Genomic DNA, 13,372 nt, shown 5'->3' with positions numbered 1-13,372 from the left:
TTATAAAACCAACCATTCATCAGTGTGAAATGTTATATGTCGAATAATGTGATCAAAAGCGGGTAAAACTGTTAACAAACAGTTTTTTGTCATGTCGCGCTCGTTCAATAAAGCTTGAAAGAAAACCACTGGCTTCAGTCGTTACCATAGTAACAACGCAAACCGTCAACTCGCTGGCTAACAGTACCAAAGATAACTGCAAAGTAAAATCATTATTTTTGAAGGATAAAGTATAATTGACCACCTGGTGTTACATAGGTAAGTCATTGCTTTTATCTGTTGCACCTCATGTCGTCTTTTCCCTAATTAGCTAACAACGTTAGCTTGCTAAGCTAAAAACATCGGCTAGCTCAGTTTACTAGCTTCCCCGCCGCCAGGGGAAAGTTTTTATTATTACAGGGAGCGCTTCAGGTAGCATGTATACTAAACTTTACAGTTAATTCATACAGCTTCATTTATGTAAAGTCGGTTTTAATGAAGGCTTATTAAATAATACATTCACGGAGAAGCTGGTGTCTCGCCTTGCTTTGTAATTTTTCCCTTTCCACAGGATGACTTTATGCCGGATGCAGAGTCTCAGACTCGCAGCTGTACTGGAGGACTGCTCGAACCAGTTGGACATACTGGGGCACACTCTGAGAGTGCAGATCAGCAGCGAGCGAGGCGCAGAGGCAGGACAGGTGGATGTCTTCTCACCACAATCTAAAGTGCCTTCATGAGAAAACTAAACTCGCATTTCACTGCTAACTGTGTGTGTCCGTTTAGGAGAGAGCGAGGCTTGCTAAGCTGAGAAGGGACTGGTGAGTAGTACAGTACAGAAAGAAAATGTTGCACAGAACTTTTCTCTGACCAGGTTTCTCTCTGAGCAGCCAGTACATCTCACAGCAGGTGTATAAGCTGCATTTACAGCTAGAGGAGAGGCACAGTTTCAGCTCTATGTTGGATGTTGTGGAGGAAGAAGAGCAGAAGAAGATGGCTGAGGACATGAAAAGGTTCCCCACAGCATCCTTTGGAAACAGTAACACTAATGTTATTTGTAATAAGATGTGATTTCTGACTCAGCAATACATGTTGTAAGAAGAGCAGAAAAGATGGATGTTGGAGTTGCATTATTAATGTGTCTCCACCTAGAGAGAAAGAAAAAGAGCTGAAACAGAGGAATGACGCTCTGCGCAGACAGCAAGAGGAACTCAGGCAGAAAACTCAGCAAATAAATGTGAGAGCAGACCAAAGTGCACAACTGTCTATATGAATGCTTGGTTAGGGATGAAAGGCAATCTGATTAAACATGTGAGCCCATAACATGCTGTGAATGTCCAATACTGGTCCTCCTCAGGTGTTGAAACAGCAGAGCAGATACTTAAAGGAACAGGTTTGTGCGCAGTCATTAGAAATTGCCAGCAGGCGGAGGACTGCAGAGAATTACATGGAGATGCAACTCCAGCTGGCACAAAAAGAGACCATCAAGGCCGAGAAGGTGCTGGAAGAGCAGCTAGAGGTAGGTCTGACCGTCTGATATCTGTTCCTGTTCTCGCTTAGTCCTGTACTCTACTGATCTACATCATCCTACATCAGAATTTAGAGAGTGACTGACTTCTATGCAGTAAGAGCAGAGTCATTTCCTTTCCTTTCAGCTGCTGCAGAAACAGCTGAAGGAAGAGGTGAGAATTCACGAGGAGTCAGTAAAATTCCTGCAAAATCAGCAAGAGGTAATTTTATGTCAACACAAACAATATTTTCCTCAGATTTCCTCTGTTGTTGTTCAAAAATGTGGCCATTTTTTGCCAGTTAAATATTTCACTGCTACTAATTTCCATCTTAATCAGGTGTTGCAGCAGCAACTGCAGCAATGGCAGCAGCTCACCATCCAAATGCTAGAGGAGAAGGAGCAGCAGCTCAACAGTGTGTCCTGCAAACAAACAGTGAACTGGGACAAACTGTCAGAGATGAGGAGAAAGGTGAGCAGCTCCCAGGGCTGGTCAACAGCTGCTCCCCTCAGATAACCTTTGATTATAGTAGATGCATGATTCATATTAAGTTCAGGGAGATGGAGCAGATCGTGATGGAGGACAGGGAGGAGCAGGAGAAAATGCGCCAACAGCAGGAAGAGGCCGAAGCTGCTACAAAGGTGACAATCACAGCTTATATTCTTAAACCTGCTCCACTCTTGTCTAGTAAACCCAAACCTAATTGCAAGCCCTGTCATTGGACTGTGCAGCTCCAGGCCTGGTGGAGAGGCTGCATGGTCCGCAGAGGCCTCGGTAGTTTTAAAAAAACAGATGATGGCAAAAAAGGCAAGAAGAAGAAAGAAGGAAAGAAGAAAAAGAAATGAAATGCTTCTCATTTCTCTTTATTAAATTATATATTTAATAAACAGCAAGTTCCAGAACAATTTCTTCAATCAATCAGTCTTCATTTTTAAATAAAAATATGTTATAAAGTCATAAAAATATAAGTTAAACATGTTTTGTTATTTCATTTTATGTACACTTCAACCTGAACAGTAGAAATTAAACACTTCTTTAACAAGATGTCAAATATACAAATATAAAAAAATTAACTACTACATAGTTAGTTACTACTGTTAGTGACCATGGGCCAAACATTTTAACATACAGTACGCCAACACCTTGATGTACTGTATGACATGATCAGGATGTAAATATAGGCACAGTCTCTTCACACTTTGTCTTTGCAGTCAGACAATATACAGTTCACAAACTGTACAACAGAATAAGAATAATGTGTCAGACCATGGGACATGCTGCAAAGCACAGTAACTGGGTGTGAGTCATAAGAAAGTCACGCTCATGGGAGGAACAAAGTCCAGCAAACTTTCCCCCTGCTTCCAGCTTTTACATCCACATTTCTGACGTAGGACAGAAGACCCAGCATTGCAAAACAGGAAAATCCTGGGCATATTTCTGGATAAGATGCTGAAACTTTTACATCAATATAAATCATGACTCAAATGTGGGCCTGAGACCAAGTTACATCTAAATTTGTCTCACTGAATTCATTAGATATGAATCATTGTATCTAATTGTTGGCAACCAATAAGATTGAATATTTAGAATACAATGTATTAAAAATAGATCTTGCAATGTCATTGCCACCTTGTTTTATTACTAAATTGATGGATGACTATAAGGTAATAAATGTCATAACTTGAAGTTCCACTCAAAATAAGCGGTCTGGAAAGTAAAATGTATGTTTCAGCTGAACGTAACCTACGTAGTGTCTGTCAGCTCTCAAGTTGAAGCCTCACAGCAGTGGTGCTTCTGCTTCAGCCACGTGTTCGGCGTGCATGTAGTTGTTGTCACCGATGATGACGTAGTTGAGGTGAGAGCCGTGGATGTTGATGCTCGGAGGCTCTTGTGAAGAAACACACGATGAGGCGGAAGTAGGAGACGTCGGTGCTGAACCTTGGTGTCCGTTGCTGCAGCTGCACCTCAACTTATCTGTAATACACAAACGAATTAGATGCCTGTTCTTGCACAGCCAATGACATAATACAGGGAAGGCTAATCTGCAGTTACCCACCGTGCACATGAAGAGCAGGTTCCTGCATCAGAGAATGACTTTCCGCCGCTGCAGATGCGTAAGTGTCAGGCCCAATGACGCAGTCGATCAGAGTGGAGTTGCTGATGTTCAGTATCAAAATGGTGGACGGCGGACTGGTGAGTGCTACTGTGGTGGCAAAGGGGAAAGGGAAGAAAATGTAAGAACGGGAAGTAGGTCCAGAGAAACGTAACAGAAATACGTCACTGCCACCAAGTTCCTGGAAATCTGTTTTTTTCACTGTTTGCCCACAGAAAATGAGCTTCTGATAGAGCACCAAACTAAAATCTGTGACCAGTGAAAGTGAAAGTTACCTTGTGCAGTCTTTGGCGCTGTGGGTTGAGAATCTGAACCTTCAAAGACAAAATCATAGGTGGCATTTTTATTATCTATGTATTTTTTATTAATTAAGGTTATTTGCTGCTGTTTTTCAGTATGATACTAAAATGTCAGCTAGGAATAAATAAGCTGACAGCATAATAAAAGCAGTAGTACTGGGTGTAATAATGAAAATAACGTCATAAAGGCCAATTACCGGGGCAGCACGCCGGCTTCTCACACAGCAGGGCGTCCAGTGGACAGCAGAAGAGCTGGCAGGCTCTTCTGCTGCTCTTCTGCACCAGCTGGACGAGCCTCTGCATGCTGAAGGCTTTTAATGACATCACCTAGAGGAGAGGAACGAACACGCTGTTAGACAGTGACAGCGTCCTTCGACAGGTGTGAGTGGGTCGGTCTGCTTTTCTAGGTCGCTCACAGAACACCGCTCTTGCTGGGGAGGGGAATTTTTTTTCTAGTAGTGGACGGCAAAAACACCGCAGCAAAGAAAACACGGAAATGGGCAAATACTCCAATGTTGCGCTTTATCGCAAAACTAAATTGTAGAGCATGTAGAGCAGATTGTTGAATTTTATCTTTCAAGAATGACTACCATAAAAAAGACATCTGAAGAGATAAATTAGAAAGACGCCACCTTTCCGCGTTTTGTCACGATTATAGATAAATAGAAACATTACACAAAAATGCGATATTACAGAAAATATTAATATAAAGACAAGTCGCACCTGATTCGTCGACGTACTTTCCCTCGTTTTCGTTAAACAGCTGTTATTGACCGGGCTCGGGTTAAAAGGGTCGAAGTTGGCCATTACTAGTGCTGCACAATTGTTACTGTACTGCCACAACCTAACAACTCTGACTAATAAAGGCTACCTTTTAGGACTTCCCCTCCACGCTCTCAAAGGCGCATGTGCGCTTCCGCCTAGCGTTTCCAATCTGCGGGTTACTTTCCTTTTAGCTGATTCTAGGAGTTTAAGACATCCAATGATATAGTAAGTAGTTTGTCAGCTGACGACTCCCAATGTGCTGTCGACATAATAATTTCCTTTTAATACAAGACAAATATGGAGCATATAAACTGGCTGTTGTTTAAAACTATATAATGGCATAATACATACATATTCTGTATTTGTACACTTAATATGGAGAAACAGCCAAAAATAGTAAAGCTGCAAAGAGTTATGATGATATCATAACTCAAAGGCGCATGTGCGCTTCCGCCTAGCGTTTCCAATCTGCGGGTTACTTTCCTTTTAGCTGATTCTAGGAGTTTAAGACACCCAATGATATAGTAAGTAGTTTGTCAGCTGACGACTCCCAATGTGCTGTCGACATAATAATTTCCTTTTAATACAAGACAAATATGGAGCATATAAACTGGCTGTTGTTTAAAACTATATAATGGCATAATACATACATATTCTGTATTTGTACACTTAATATGGAGAAACAGCCAAAAATAGTAAAGCTGCAGAGAGTTATGATGAAATCTTGCTAGGAGGGTCCGTTACGTAGAGTTGTTGTGGTATAGACGTTGGCAATAGCTGGGAGGGGTTAACGAATGGGAGGTCCTTTAGCTGCTATAAAACGAGTAAAGATTAAAAATAAAGACCAAATGTCTGACATTACACACGTCTCAATGCGGCACGCTCGCGTATCACTATACGTAAAGGTAGTGGCAGTTATACTGACATTTTAGATGTTTTTCTCACCACTTGAATGTGATACGCTTGAACAACGTGGAGTATGTTTGGAGCGGAATCGTACAATATTATCTTTAAAATGTCTGAGTGTGTGCGCATGGTAAAACTGAAATACGAATATATCACATGTTGAACGCAGAGGGAACCAACGCAACCCAACGCTCGCACCCGCCGGACACTGTTTTGTCCGACAGGCCGTGAGAGCAGCACGCGCTTAGAGGAATAACCAGCCGTGGGACTTCCTGGTTCGAAACAAAACGCAGTAGCAGGAGCGACACACATTCACGCGCGCGCACACACACACACACACACACACACACACATACATATACACACTGGAGGCAGTCGCGAGCGGTCGTGTAGCATGGTTTTAGTTTCTCTTTAAGGTTTATCGCGTCTGCGTGTGAGCCACTGCGGCTGTGGACGGTCGGGACCCAGCGCTCCACGGGCAACAAGGTAGGAGCCCTTCACTCTCTCTCATCCGTCCGCAGCCCTTCGTGTCTGTGGGAGTTTCCAGCCCCGGGGCGAGAATTCAGCTCGTTGGGTTCTGCATTAAACTGGACGTTGCTCTGTTTGTGTAGAATACACTTCTCACGTCAAACTGTCAGGCTGATCGCCCCTTGGTCGCATTTGTCCCATTATTCTATTGTCCACCGGGCTGTTGCCACCTTGATCCGCTCCTTCCCAGAACACACAGGTTGCTGGGCCCCCGCATCCATAGAGACGGACGGAGGGTGGCTGCAGCTGTGTAAATGATGGCATACAGTATAAACGGAGATCCAGCTGCCTCCTCCCCGTCACAGTGGCTGCCTGTGTGAGAGCAGCAGCTTTCCACCAGGCAGAACTGGTTTTCCGTCTCTGCCTGTTTGGTCAACAGTGAGGCTGTGATCGCCGAGCTCTCTGTGGCTGGATCTGGACGGCTAATCAGTGACCGGTCAGCAAAGGGCGGTGTGATTAATGAATAGCCCTAACAGAGATTCAAGTTCAAACGTGGACTCTTATTCTGGGGCAGCTCAATAATACAGATGGGTTTTTTTAGAGGCCAAGGTTAAAAGTGGTTTCTTTCACGCTGAGCATCCTGTCGTTGGCTTTTCATGAATCCAAACTCTCATTTGAAGGCATCCATTTGCCTTCGCACAGAGCGGATGAAATCCCCAGCGTCTCCAAGCCTCCCGGCTGTCATTAAACTGTGAAGCCGGTGATTTCCCCGCGTGGCACCAGGCGGCGGTGCCGGGGGCGGGCCGGGCGCTCAGAGCTGCTGTGAGACGATGACTGCGGCCTAAAGCGAAGCGTTTTTGGGATCCTACGTGACGGTGCACAAATAGATCCGCTGGCACGCCACCTCCCACCAGCGGCACGTAAACAGGTCACACACTCAAACATGTAGGACACTGGTGCTGGTGCTGGTCACGGCATCGATTGGGCCGCTCCAACGTTTACAGGCCGCTGAAATGGAGACCAGTGCGGTATGGAAGGTGTGATCAGGCTGCACAGTGTGTGACCCTGTTCTGTGTCTACAGGATTAACTTCAAAACCCAGCATTATAGCATCATTATTTCTCATGCTTCGTGAGATTGGACACGATAAATCAATCACGTTACAATAGCAGCTTGTCTCAAATAAGAGAGTGAAACCAGAAAGGATTCCTGTAACAGGTTTGGTGAGACGCTTGTCTTTATCGTTAGTAATTCTGGGGCTGAGACGGTGAACGTGCTGCTCCACATCGCTCCACCTGAGCCCGTGGTCAGCTGTTGGCAAAGGCTGTTTACTGCTGATTGTCCAGTCTCACGTTCACTTGTCAACTCTCTGCATTGACTGGAATCGTCGCCTCCGAAGCCAAACGCCGTCCTCCTTCCTTGACGTGAAACGGGGAAGTATGCGCTGCAGCAGCTCAGCCAGCTAATATTGACCGTGTTCCTAAAATGATTTACAGCCCGTTGGTCCTGTCAGAACGAAGGAGGCACTGGTCAATAAAGTCATGGGTGTTGGACTTTGACAGCCGTTTCTGGAGAGGCAGACGTGATAAGTAAGCAGAATAACTGCAGTAATTATTCCGGATTACGTGTTCCTTCATGCCTCTCAACTTTAAACGGTGACTAATCATCTCAGGTGGGGAAACAATGAGCGTGAGTTGCATCCCGGAGCGGTGAAGTCACCCCACCTGCTTCACCATTTACTAGGAACGGGCCTGTCATGGGAAAACAATGAGGGAAGCGCTGCACCTTTGTTGACAGAACACACAGACGAGCATTATTTGTGCTTTCAGGAGGATGGAGGATCCCCAGCAGAAAGGATAGGAGCAGCCTGACGTGGTCCTACATCCCTCCTACCTGGCTCCACCATGGCCAGCGGCCCCTCTTTGCACCAGGAAGCCGGGTATTTGGCTCCAGGGACCCCCACGGCGCCCACCGACGTCCAGTCGGGGCCCAAGGTCTTCTGCAAGCTGTGTCTTAGCGAGCTGCCGCCCGAGGAAACCAGGGAGCTGCTGAGCTGCAGCTGTCACTTCTGCACAGCAGTGAGTATAGTGGACGCACTCGGCTCACTTCACAATATTTAGATGGTACTTTGAAAAGCCACGGGGAAAAACACACCGCAACACTTTCTGTTGGGAAATTTGGCGAAATCTCCAGCGTTAGGATGATCAGGGATGGGATGCTCCTCTCCTTGTATTCAGTGATGTAAAGCAATGAAGGAATGAATTTCCTTTGTTTTTGTGAACTCTCCCTAGAATTTGGATTGATTAATAAAACGTGTTTTGCCTAATTCTAAAAACTCAACTATTACCATGCTGTTGATGAGCTTATTCATATTCATACAGAATCCCGGGGCTGTGCCGCGCCTAATGAATGCATGCGCAGTGACAGAGGTGTCCACCCATAGCTTGTGAAGCTGGCTGTGCTGTTTAAGCAGCGTTCGCTGGTGGGAAGCGGCTGAGCCGAGCGAACGCTGCTTAGCGGCTGCGTTCTGTGTGGCTGCTCCAGCACAGGCCGCTCTTTGTGCCACTGTGCTTAATTCCAGTTCGGCCCTTTTTCACGCTTAATGTCAAAGCACATGATTAGCACAAGGGCTTGTTTAAGACACCTGTGATCCTGAGGAGCTGACGTTCATGTGTTTTGATTTTCGTTTCCTCAAAACTGTCTCCCTTTGCACAATGTTTGCATAGTTCCTCCTGCTCTTCCACAGTCAATGGCCGAGACACCATGCGACCTCTGACGCGTTTCCAAATCCGCGTGTTTATTTGACATTTACTGTAGTTTGCCCTATTTGCACAACAGCCTGTTTTCTTTTTATTCATTAAATGCTCATCTTTTGTTTCGTTCCGTCCCCAGTGTTTGCAGCAGTACGTCCTGCTGGCCATCATGGAGGGGGGGGGGGCTCCCATCACCTGTCCTGACATGGCCTGCCACCACACGGGAGTGCTGCAGGACTCTGAGGTATGTTTGCAGGTGTTTGTAGGTCACAAGCAAAACCAAAGCAGTGAAGAATTTCAGAGGCTGTGACTGGACAAATCACGTCGATGCACAAACACAATACTTTCAGTGAAAACACTGAAGGACTATCACTTGAAATTCCAGCGTGCCGCAAGGAAACTTCTAAAGAAAGGTGAAGCTGGATTTTCAGTCTGCTGCTTTTAACGCTGCGTGGGCTGGTTTCAGATTGAGGTTGTGAAACGCCAGGGTTCACGAGCTGGTGAGGAAACGTCCAGTCTGTGAATGTGTAGAAAACGTTGGCGGAGAAATGCAGCCTGCCGCCGTGATCTTTGACAATCTCATGTAGTCGCGTGCCTCTGTGAAGTCAGAGTCAGACCCTGGCTGTGCTCTGTGTTTGCAGATTGCCAGCCTGGCTCCAGTGGAGCAAGCAAAGCTGTATCAGCGGCTGAAGTTTGAAAGAGGTAGGTGATGTCACCTTAATGCAAAACGCCTGCAAGTCACTGAAACGCCAGCTGCAGTAGAGCCAAAATTGAGTGCGGGTAGCTTCTGGAGATGTGTGTAGAGTCTGATGAAATACTGTGGATTTCTGATGACATTTACAAATTAATGGAAGAGATGATACCGCTAGAGCTGCATTGGTCTTTTTTTAACTTTTGCTTTTGTTCTGAAGCAAATAACACAGTAGTTATTGTTTTCTCTTACCATAAATCACAAGAGTCATATTTCTGGGAACTTAGGTTATTTGGCAACATTGCTCACATGAGTCACAGAAACGGGATCTGAGTCAGCACGTGAAGGACCCACAGTTGCTGCGAAAAAGAATATACAGTAGGATTAAGAAATTAGCATGTTAGCATCGTCGTCTCCCTGCTGGTGCTGCTCTGCATAAACTCCTATTTGTGAAACTACGTGACAGGTGCAGCATTTAACATCCTTCCTCCTGCTTCCTGCAGACGTGAAGCTGGACCCGGCTAAAGCCTGGTGCCCGGTGCTGGAGTGCCAGGCGGTGTGCAGCGTGCGGCCCAGCAGCGAGGGCCGGCCCGGCGCCGTGCCCTGTCTGGCCTGTCACGTGGTCTTCTGCTCCGGGTGCAGAGGGCCCTGGGAGGAGGGCCACACCTGCGCCCAACACCAGCCCATGATGCCGCACTTAGCCTCGCATGACAGCAGGTCGGTCGGGCTGACTAATTAAAGCGAGAGGATACTTTCCATGATGAATAGAATAAGGAACCTCGGACGTTTTCAGGATTAATGGCCTCGCGCTCTGCTCCCTGTGGTCCAGCTTCATTACTGCACTGCTTGGTGCTGTGGCTTTGTCAGACTCACTGATGTCATTGGGGACTCATTGGGAGTTCTATTGAAATTGTGCCTGTGCCAGAGGGAGCAGCAGGACGGGGTTGATAGAATGCACGTATAACAGCGATTGGCCCCCCTTTATGCTCAACATGTACGCCACGCTTCTCTCACACGCCCCCACCCGGCGTCTTTCTGTTCATCCACAGGGTTCGCTCCCACAGCATCTCCGACACGCCCATCAAGCAGTGCCCGATGTGTGGGATCTACATCGAGAGGAACCAGGGCTGTGCACAGATGCTGTGTAAGAGCTGCAAACACACCTTCTGCTGGTACTGTCTGCAGAGTCTGGATGTGAGTTTCCCCCCGCAGCCAAGTCCAATTCAGCCTGTAGCTATAGAGACACACAGGCTTATAATAGGCCTTTGTTGTACTTTCTCCACTTTGTCTTTGAAGGATTGTCTTTAATATTTGTTCTTTATCATGCAGGGTGACATCTTCCTGAGGCATTACGATAAGGGACCGTGCAGGAACAAGCTGGGACACTCCAGGGCCTCTGTGATGTGGAACAGAACGCAGGTGAGGCCACCTCACAGCAGACGGCAGCAAACTAGACAGGAATCATCTCAGTGTTGAGGTGATGCTGTCGCCCTGTGAATGTGGGCCTGGTGGGTTATTCCACCCACGGGTTTGATTTGTTTAAAGTGTGTCACACACGCCACCAGGGCTGGAAGGTAAATATTTTGGACTCTATCCCATCTGTCAGGTCAATTAGTTACTGCTGGACAGACAAGCCCAAGCAGGACGTACAGTAAGACAGACGGTTGAGCATGTTTCACTTAATGTAAAATCTAAAAACAGTCTGAACTTAAGCCCTCAATTGTTGTATAAGATTTTTTTACAGAGTTTTTATGAGACCTAGAAAGACCTAGAGACCTAGAAAGTTTTTGTAACTTTGTTTTCCGCTAGTTTGGCAAATGTTAAGCTGGGCTAATCCCCAGATTCCAGCCCAGTAATGACATTGTCCATTCAACAAAATGAACTAGCTGCCACCAACCTATTTCTGTCTTAAGTTTCCCCGTTCCAGTTCTGCGGTCACATGATTAGTGTTCCCTGTGTGTGTGATGTGTGGCTGGCTGAAGCTTAACAGAGCGAATGTGTCTTGAAAAACAACACAGCTGCACCCTGGTCTAACAGGCCCAACGAGCTTTACACATACCTGCTGCCACTCATTAGCTGCCTCCATGGAAAGGTGACTCCAACCAAACTCCCCTTCACGCAGTGATTTGATAGTGTGGCTGTTTTCAGAATCAGAAGAGCTTTATTTGCCAGGTCCTGTAGAGTACACTTTACAGAACTGGTCTTGGTGTTGGCGCACCCAGGCAGCCGTCTATGGAGCCCCGTCCCATCTGACAGTGGAAGCAAGTTGCAGAACAAAACAATACAATACAAAAACACACACACAGTGGCACACAGTACAAGTGGAAACCTTGTTGGAGTTTTTTCTTGGATACATTAGGACAGTTAGATAAGGTCGGAGAGCAGACGGTGAGACTGTAAGGTGTGTGTGTGGGTGGGGTATCTGCATCTGTATAGTGAGGTGTTTATAGATGTATGACCGAGGCCAACCTAGATCGTTACAAGCAGAGTGGTTCTCCCGGACATTTCTTTCTATGTGAGAAAATTTTGTCCGATGTGCTGAGTGACCAGTTGATTAGCTCCATGTTAAAATATGATTATTCCAGAAGCAGATCAGCCTGCTCAGAAAAGACAAGAGAAAACCCGTCTGCACGCCTCGAGAGGCGGACGTAGAATTGCAGGGTGCAGCTTTAAAGGTGATGCTCTGATGTCCTCTAGGTGGTGGGCATTCTGGTGGGGGTCAGCATCATCGTGCTGGTGACCTCTCCCCTCCTCCTGCTGGCCTCCCCCTGCATCCTGTGCTGCGTCTGCAAGCCGTGTAGAGGGAAGAAGAAGAAAAGGAGGAAGAAGGACCTCAGCCTGTCGGACGCCTCCACATCATAGCAGCTCCTCCTCCCACCAGCCTACATGAGGATGGCGCCCAAGTAAACCGAGTGATAGTTCTTTGTGGCGGACAAGACTAATCTTGTAGGACTTTTTTTATTATTCGACGGACTAAAGTCTTGTCATAAAAATGGTGGAAGTGTAAATGTAAGGAGGATGAATGTAACTAACTCCCACACTACTAAGAGGGAGACGTGACAAGAACGTTATATTCCTGGATGGGGGGGCTGACGCTTTCACACACACACACGTGCATCTCAAAGGTGCAACGCCGCCTTCATGTGCCAAACGTCACAATGCCAAACCAGAAGTGTTAGGTGCTCAAGTGCCTCGCTCTACAGTGCCTGGTGCTCGGTGGTATTTCATTTGCCTTTCATACCTTTTATCTTATGCAAAAAACGTTAGCGCTAGGAAAATGAACACACAGGGTTGTAAGTCCGTAAAAATGATGCAAAACATCGTGTGAGAACTATGCTCTGCCGATAAGAATCATTACAGGGCTTCAGTGATACACGGGCAACTTATCCTGCAGATGTTTGGTGTTTCCACCTGGTGTATGTTCCCCGACCAAAGGCTCTAAAGGACAATGCGTACTTTTAAAAAAATAATATGTATTTATGGGTTATGTGTGTGCTCTTTTATCATTTCTACTCTTCTGTTGATGTTTCTGCATCAGACACTTTATAAAAGAAACACTGTAACAGAAATAAACAATGTGCTGAACCTGCATCAGATCCTTTATTTGAAATATAAATAAAATATAATTAGTGAGAAAAGGTAATAGCATTGGGTCAATAATTTATCTAATCAATAATAATACTTTTACGCGTAATTGCTATGAAAACATATCTAATGTTGTCAGCAAACAGGTTGGCGATTTAACGCATTTTAGTGCCACCTTGCTTCCAAAGTGGGCATTGCTGGTGTAGTTTTAGCAGAAGGACGTAGACAAACTTCCACAGTATACCAATTAGGAAGCCAGGAAAGGATGCAAGTGATCAGAAAACTATAGGCCAATAGCATTGACTT

At 45.9% G+C, this 13,372-nt stretch overlaps 3 protein-coding genes across 5 annotated transcripts; 2 read left to right on the top strand and 1 right to left on the bottom strand.

Annotated features, from left to right (window-relative positions):
- The first annotated feature begins 99 nt into the window (after nucleotides 1-99).
- iqcg (IQ motif containing G) lies at nucleotides 100-2,392 on the top strand. 3 transcript variants are annotated; one of them, XM_029129369.2, is made up of 10 exons: nucleotides 100-258; nucleotides 551-680; nucleotides 766-800; nucleotides 870-992; nucleotides 1,132-1,216; nucleotides 1,337-1,498; nucleotides 1,635-1,709; nucleotides 1,827-1,958; nucleotides 2,044-2,128; nucleotides 2,219-2,392. In XM_029129369.2, exons 2-10 carry the CDS (start codon nucleotides 552-554, stop codon nucleotides 2,263-2,265), a joined length of 873 nt encoding a protein of 290 aa, XP_028985202.1. In that variant the 5' UTR covers nucleotides 100-258; nucleotide 551; the 3' UTR covers nucleotides 2,266-2,392. The 3 variants fall into 3 exon arrangements, with proteins under 3 accessions (XP_028985202.1, XP_028985199.1, XP_028985201.1); XM_029129366.3 differs by having other exon boundaries at nucleotides 2,039-2,128; XM_029129368.3 differs by lacking the exon at nucleotides 100-258 and adding an exon at nucleotides 288-411 and having other exon boundaries at nucleotides 2,039-2,128.
- Nucleotides 2,335-4,837, bottom strand: si:dkey-29h14.10 (uncharacterized). Its single transcript, XM_041067768.2, has 5 exons — nucleotides 4,623-4,837; nucleotides 4,097-4,226; nucleotides 3,876-3,914; nucleotides 3,544-3,690; nucleotides 2,335-3,461 (listed from the first exon to the last, which is right to left on the bottom strand). Exons 1-5 carry the CDS (start codon nucleotides 4,704-4,706, stop codon nucleotides 3,265-3,267), a joined length of 597 nt encoding a protein of 198 aa, XP_040923702.1. The 5' UTR covers nucleotides 4,707-4,837; the 3' UTR covers nucleotides 2,335-3,264.
- A 747-nt stretch (nucleotides 4,838-5,584) lies between these two features.
- Nucleotides 5,585-13,070, top strand: rnf144b (ring finger protein 144B). Its single transcript, XM_029130171.3, has 8 exons — nucleotides 5,585-6,056; nucleotides 7,867-8,115; nucleotides 8,930-9,034; nucleotides 9,432-9,492; nucleotides 9,985-10,198; nucleotides 10,531-10,675; nucleotides 10,811-10,900; nucleotides 12,179-13,070. The coding sequence occupies exons 2-8, from the start codon at nucleotides 7,942-7,944 to the stop codon at nucleotides 12,341-12,343; spliced, it is 954 nt and encodes a 317-aa protein (XP_028986004.1). The 5' UTR covers nucleotides 5,585-6,056; nucleotides 7,867-7,941; the 3' UTR covers nucleotides 12,344-13,070.
- The last annotated feature ends 302 nt before the right edge of the window (nucleotides 13,071-13,372 follow it).

This window comes from Betta splendens, chromosome 16 (genome assembly GCF_900634795.4).
Source record: "Betta splendens chromosome 16, fBetSpl5.4, whole genome shotgun sequence".
NCBI classification, from domain to species: domain Eukaryota; kingdom Metazoa; phylum Chordata; class Actinopteri; order Anabantiformes; family Osphronemidae; genus Betta; species Betta splendens.
Note: the sequence above shows the minus strand (reverse complement) of the source record. Positions and strands in the feature narration are given on the sequence as shown.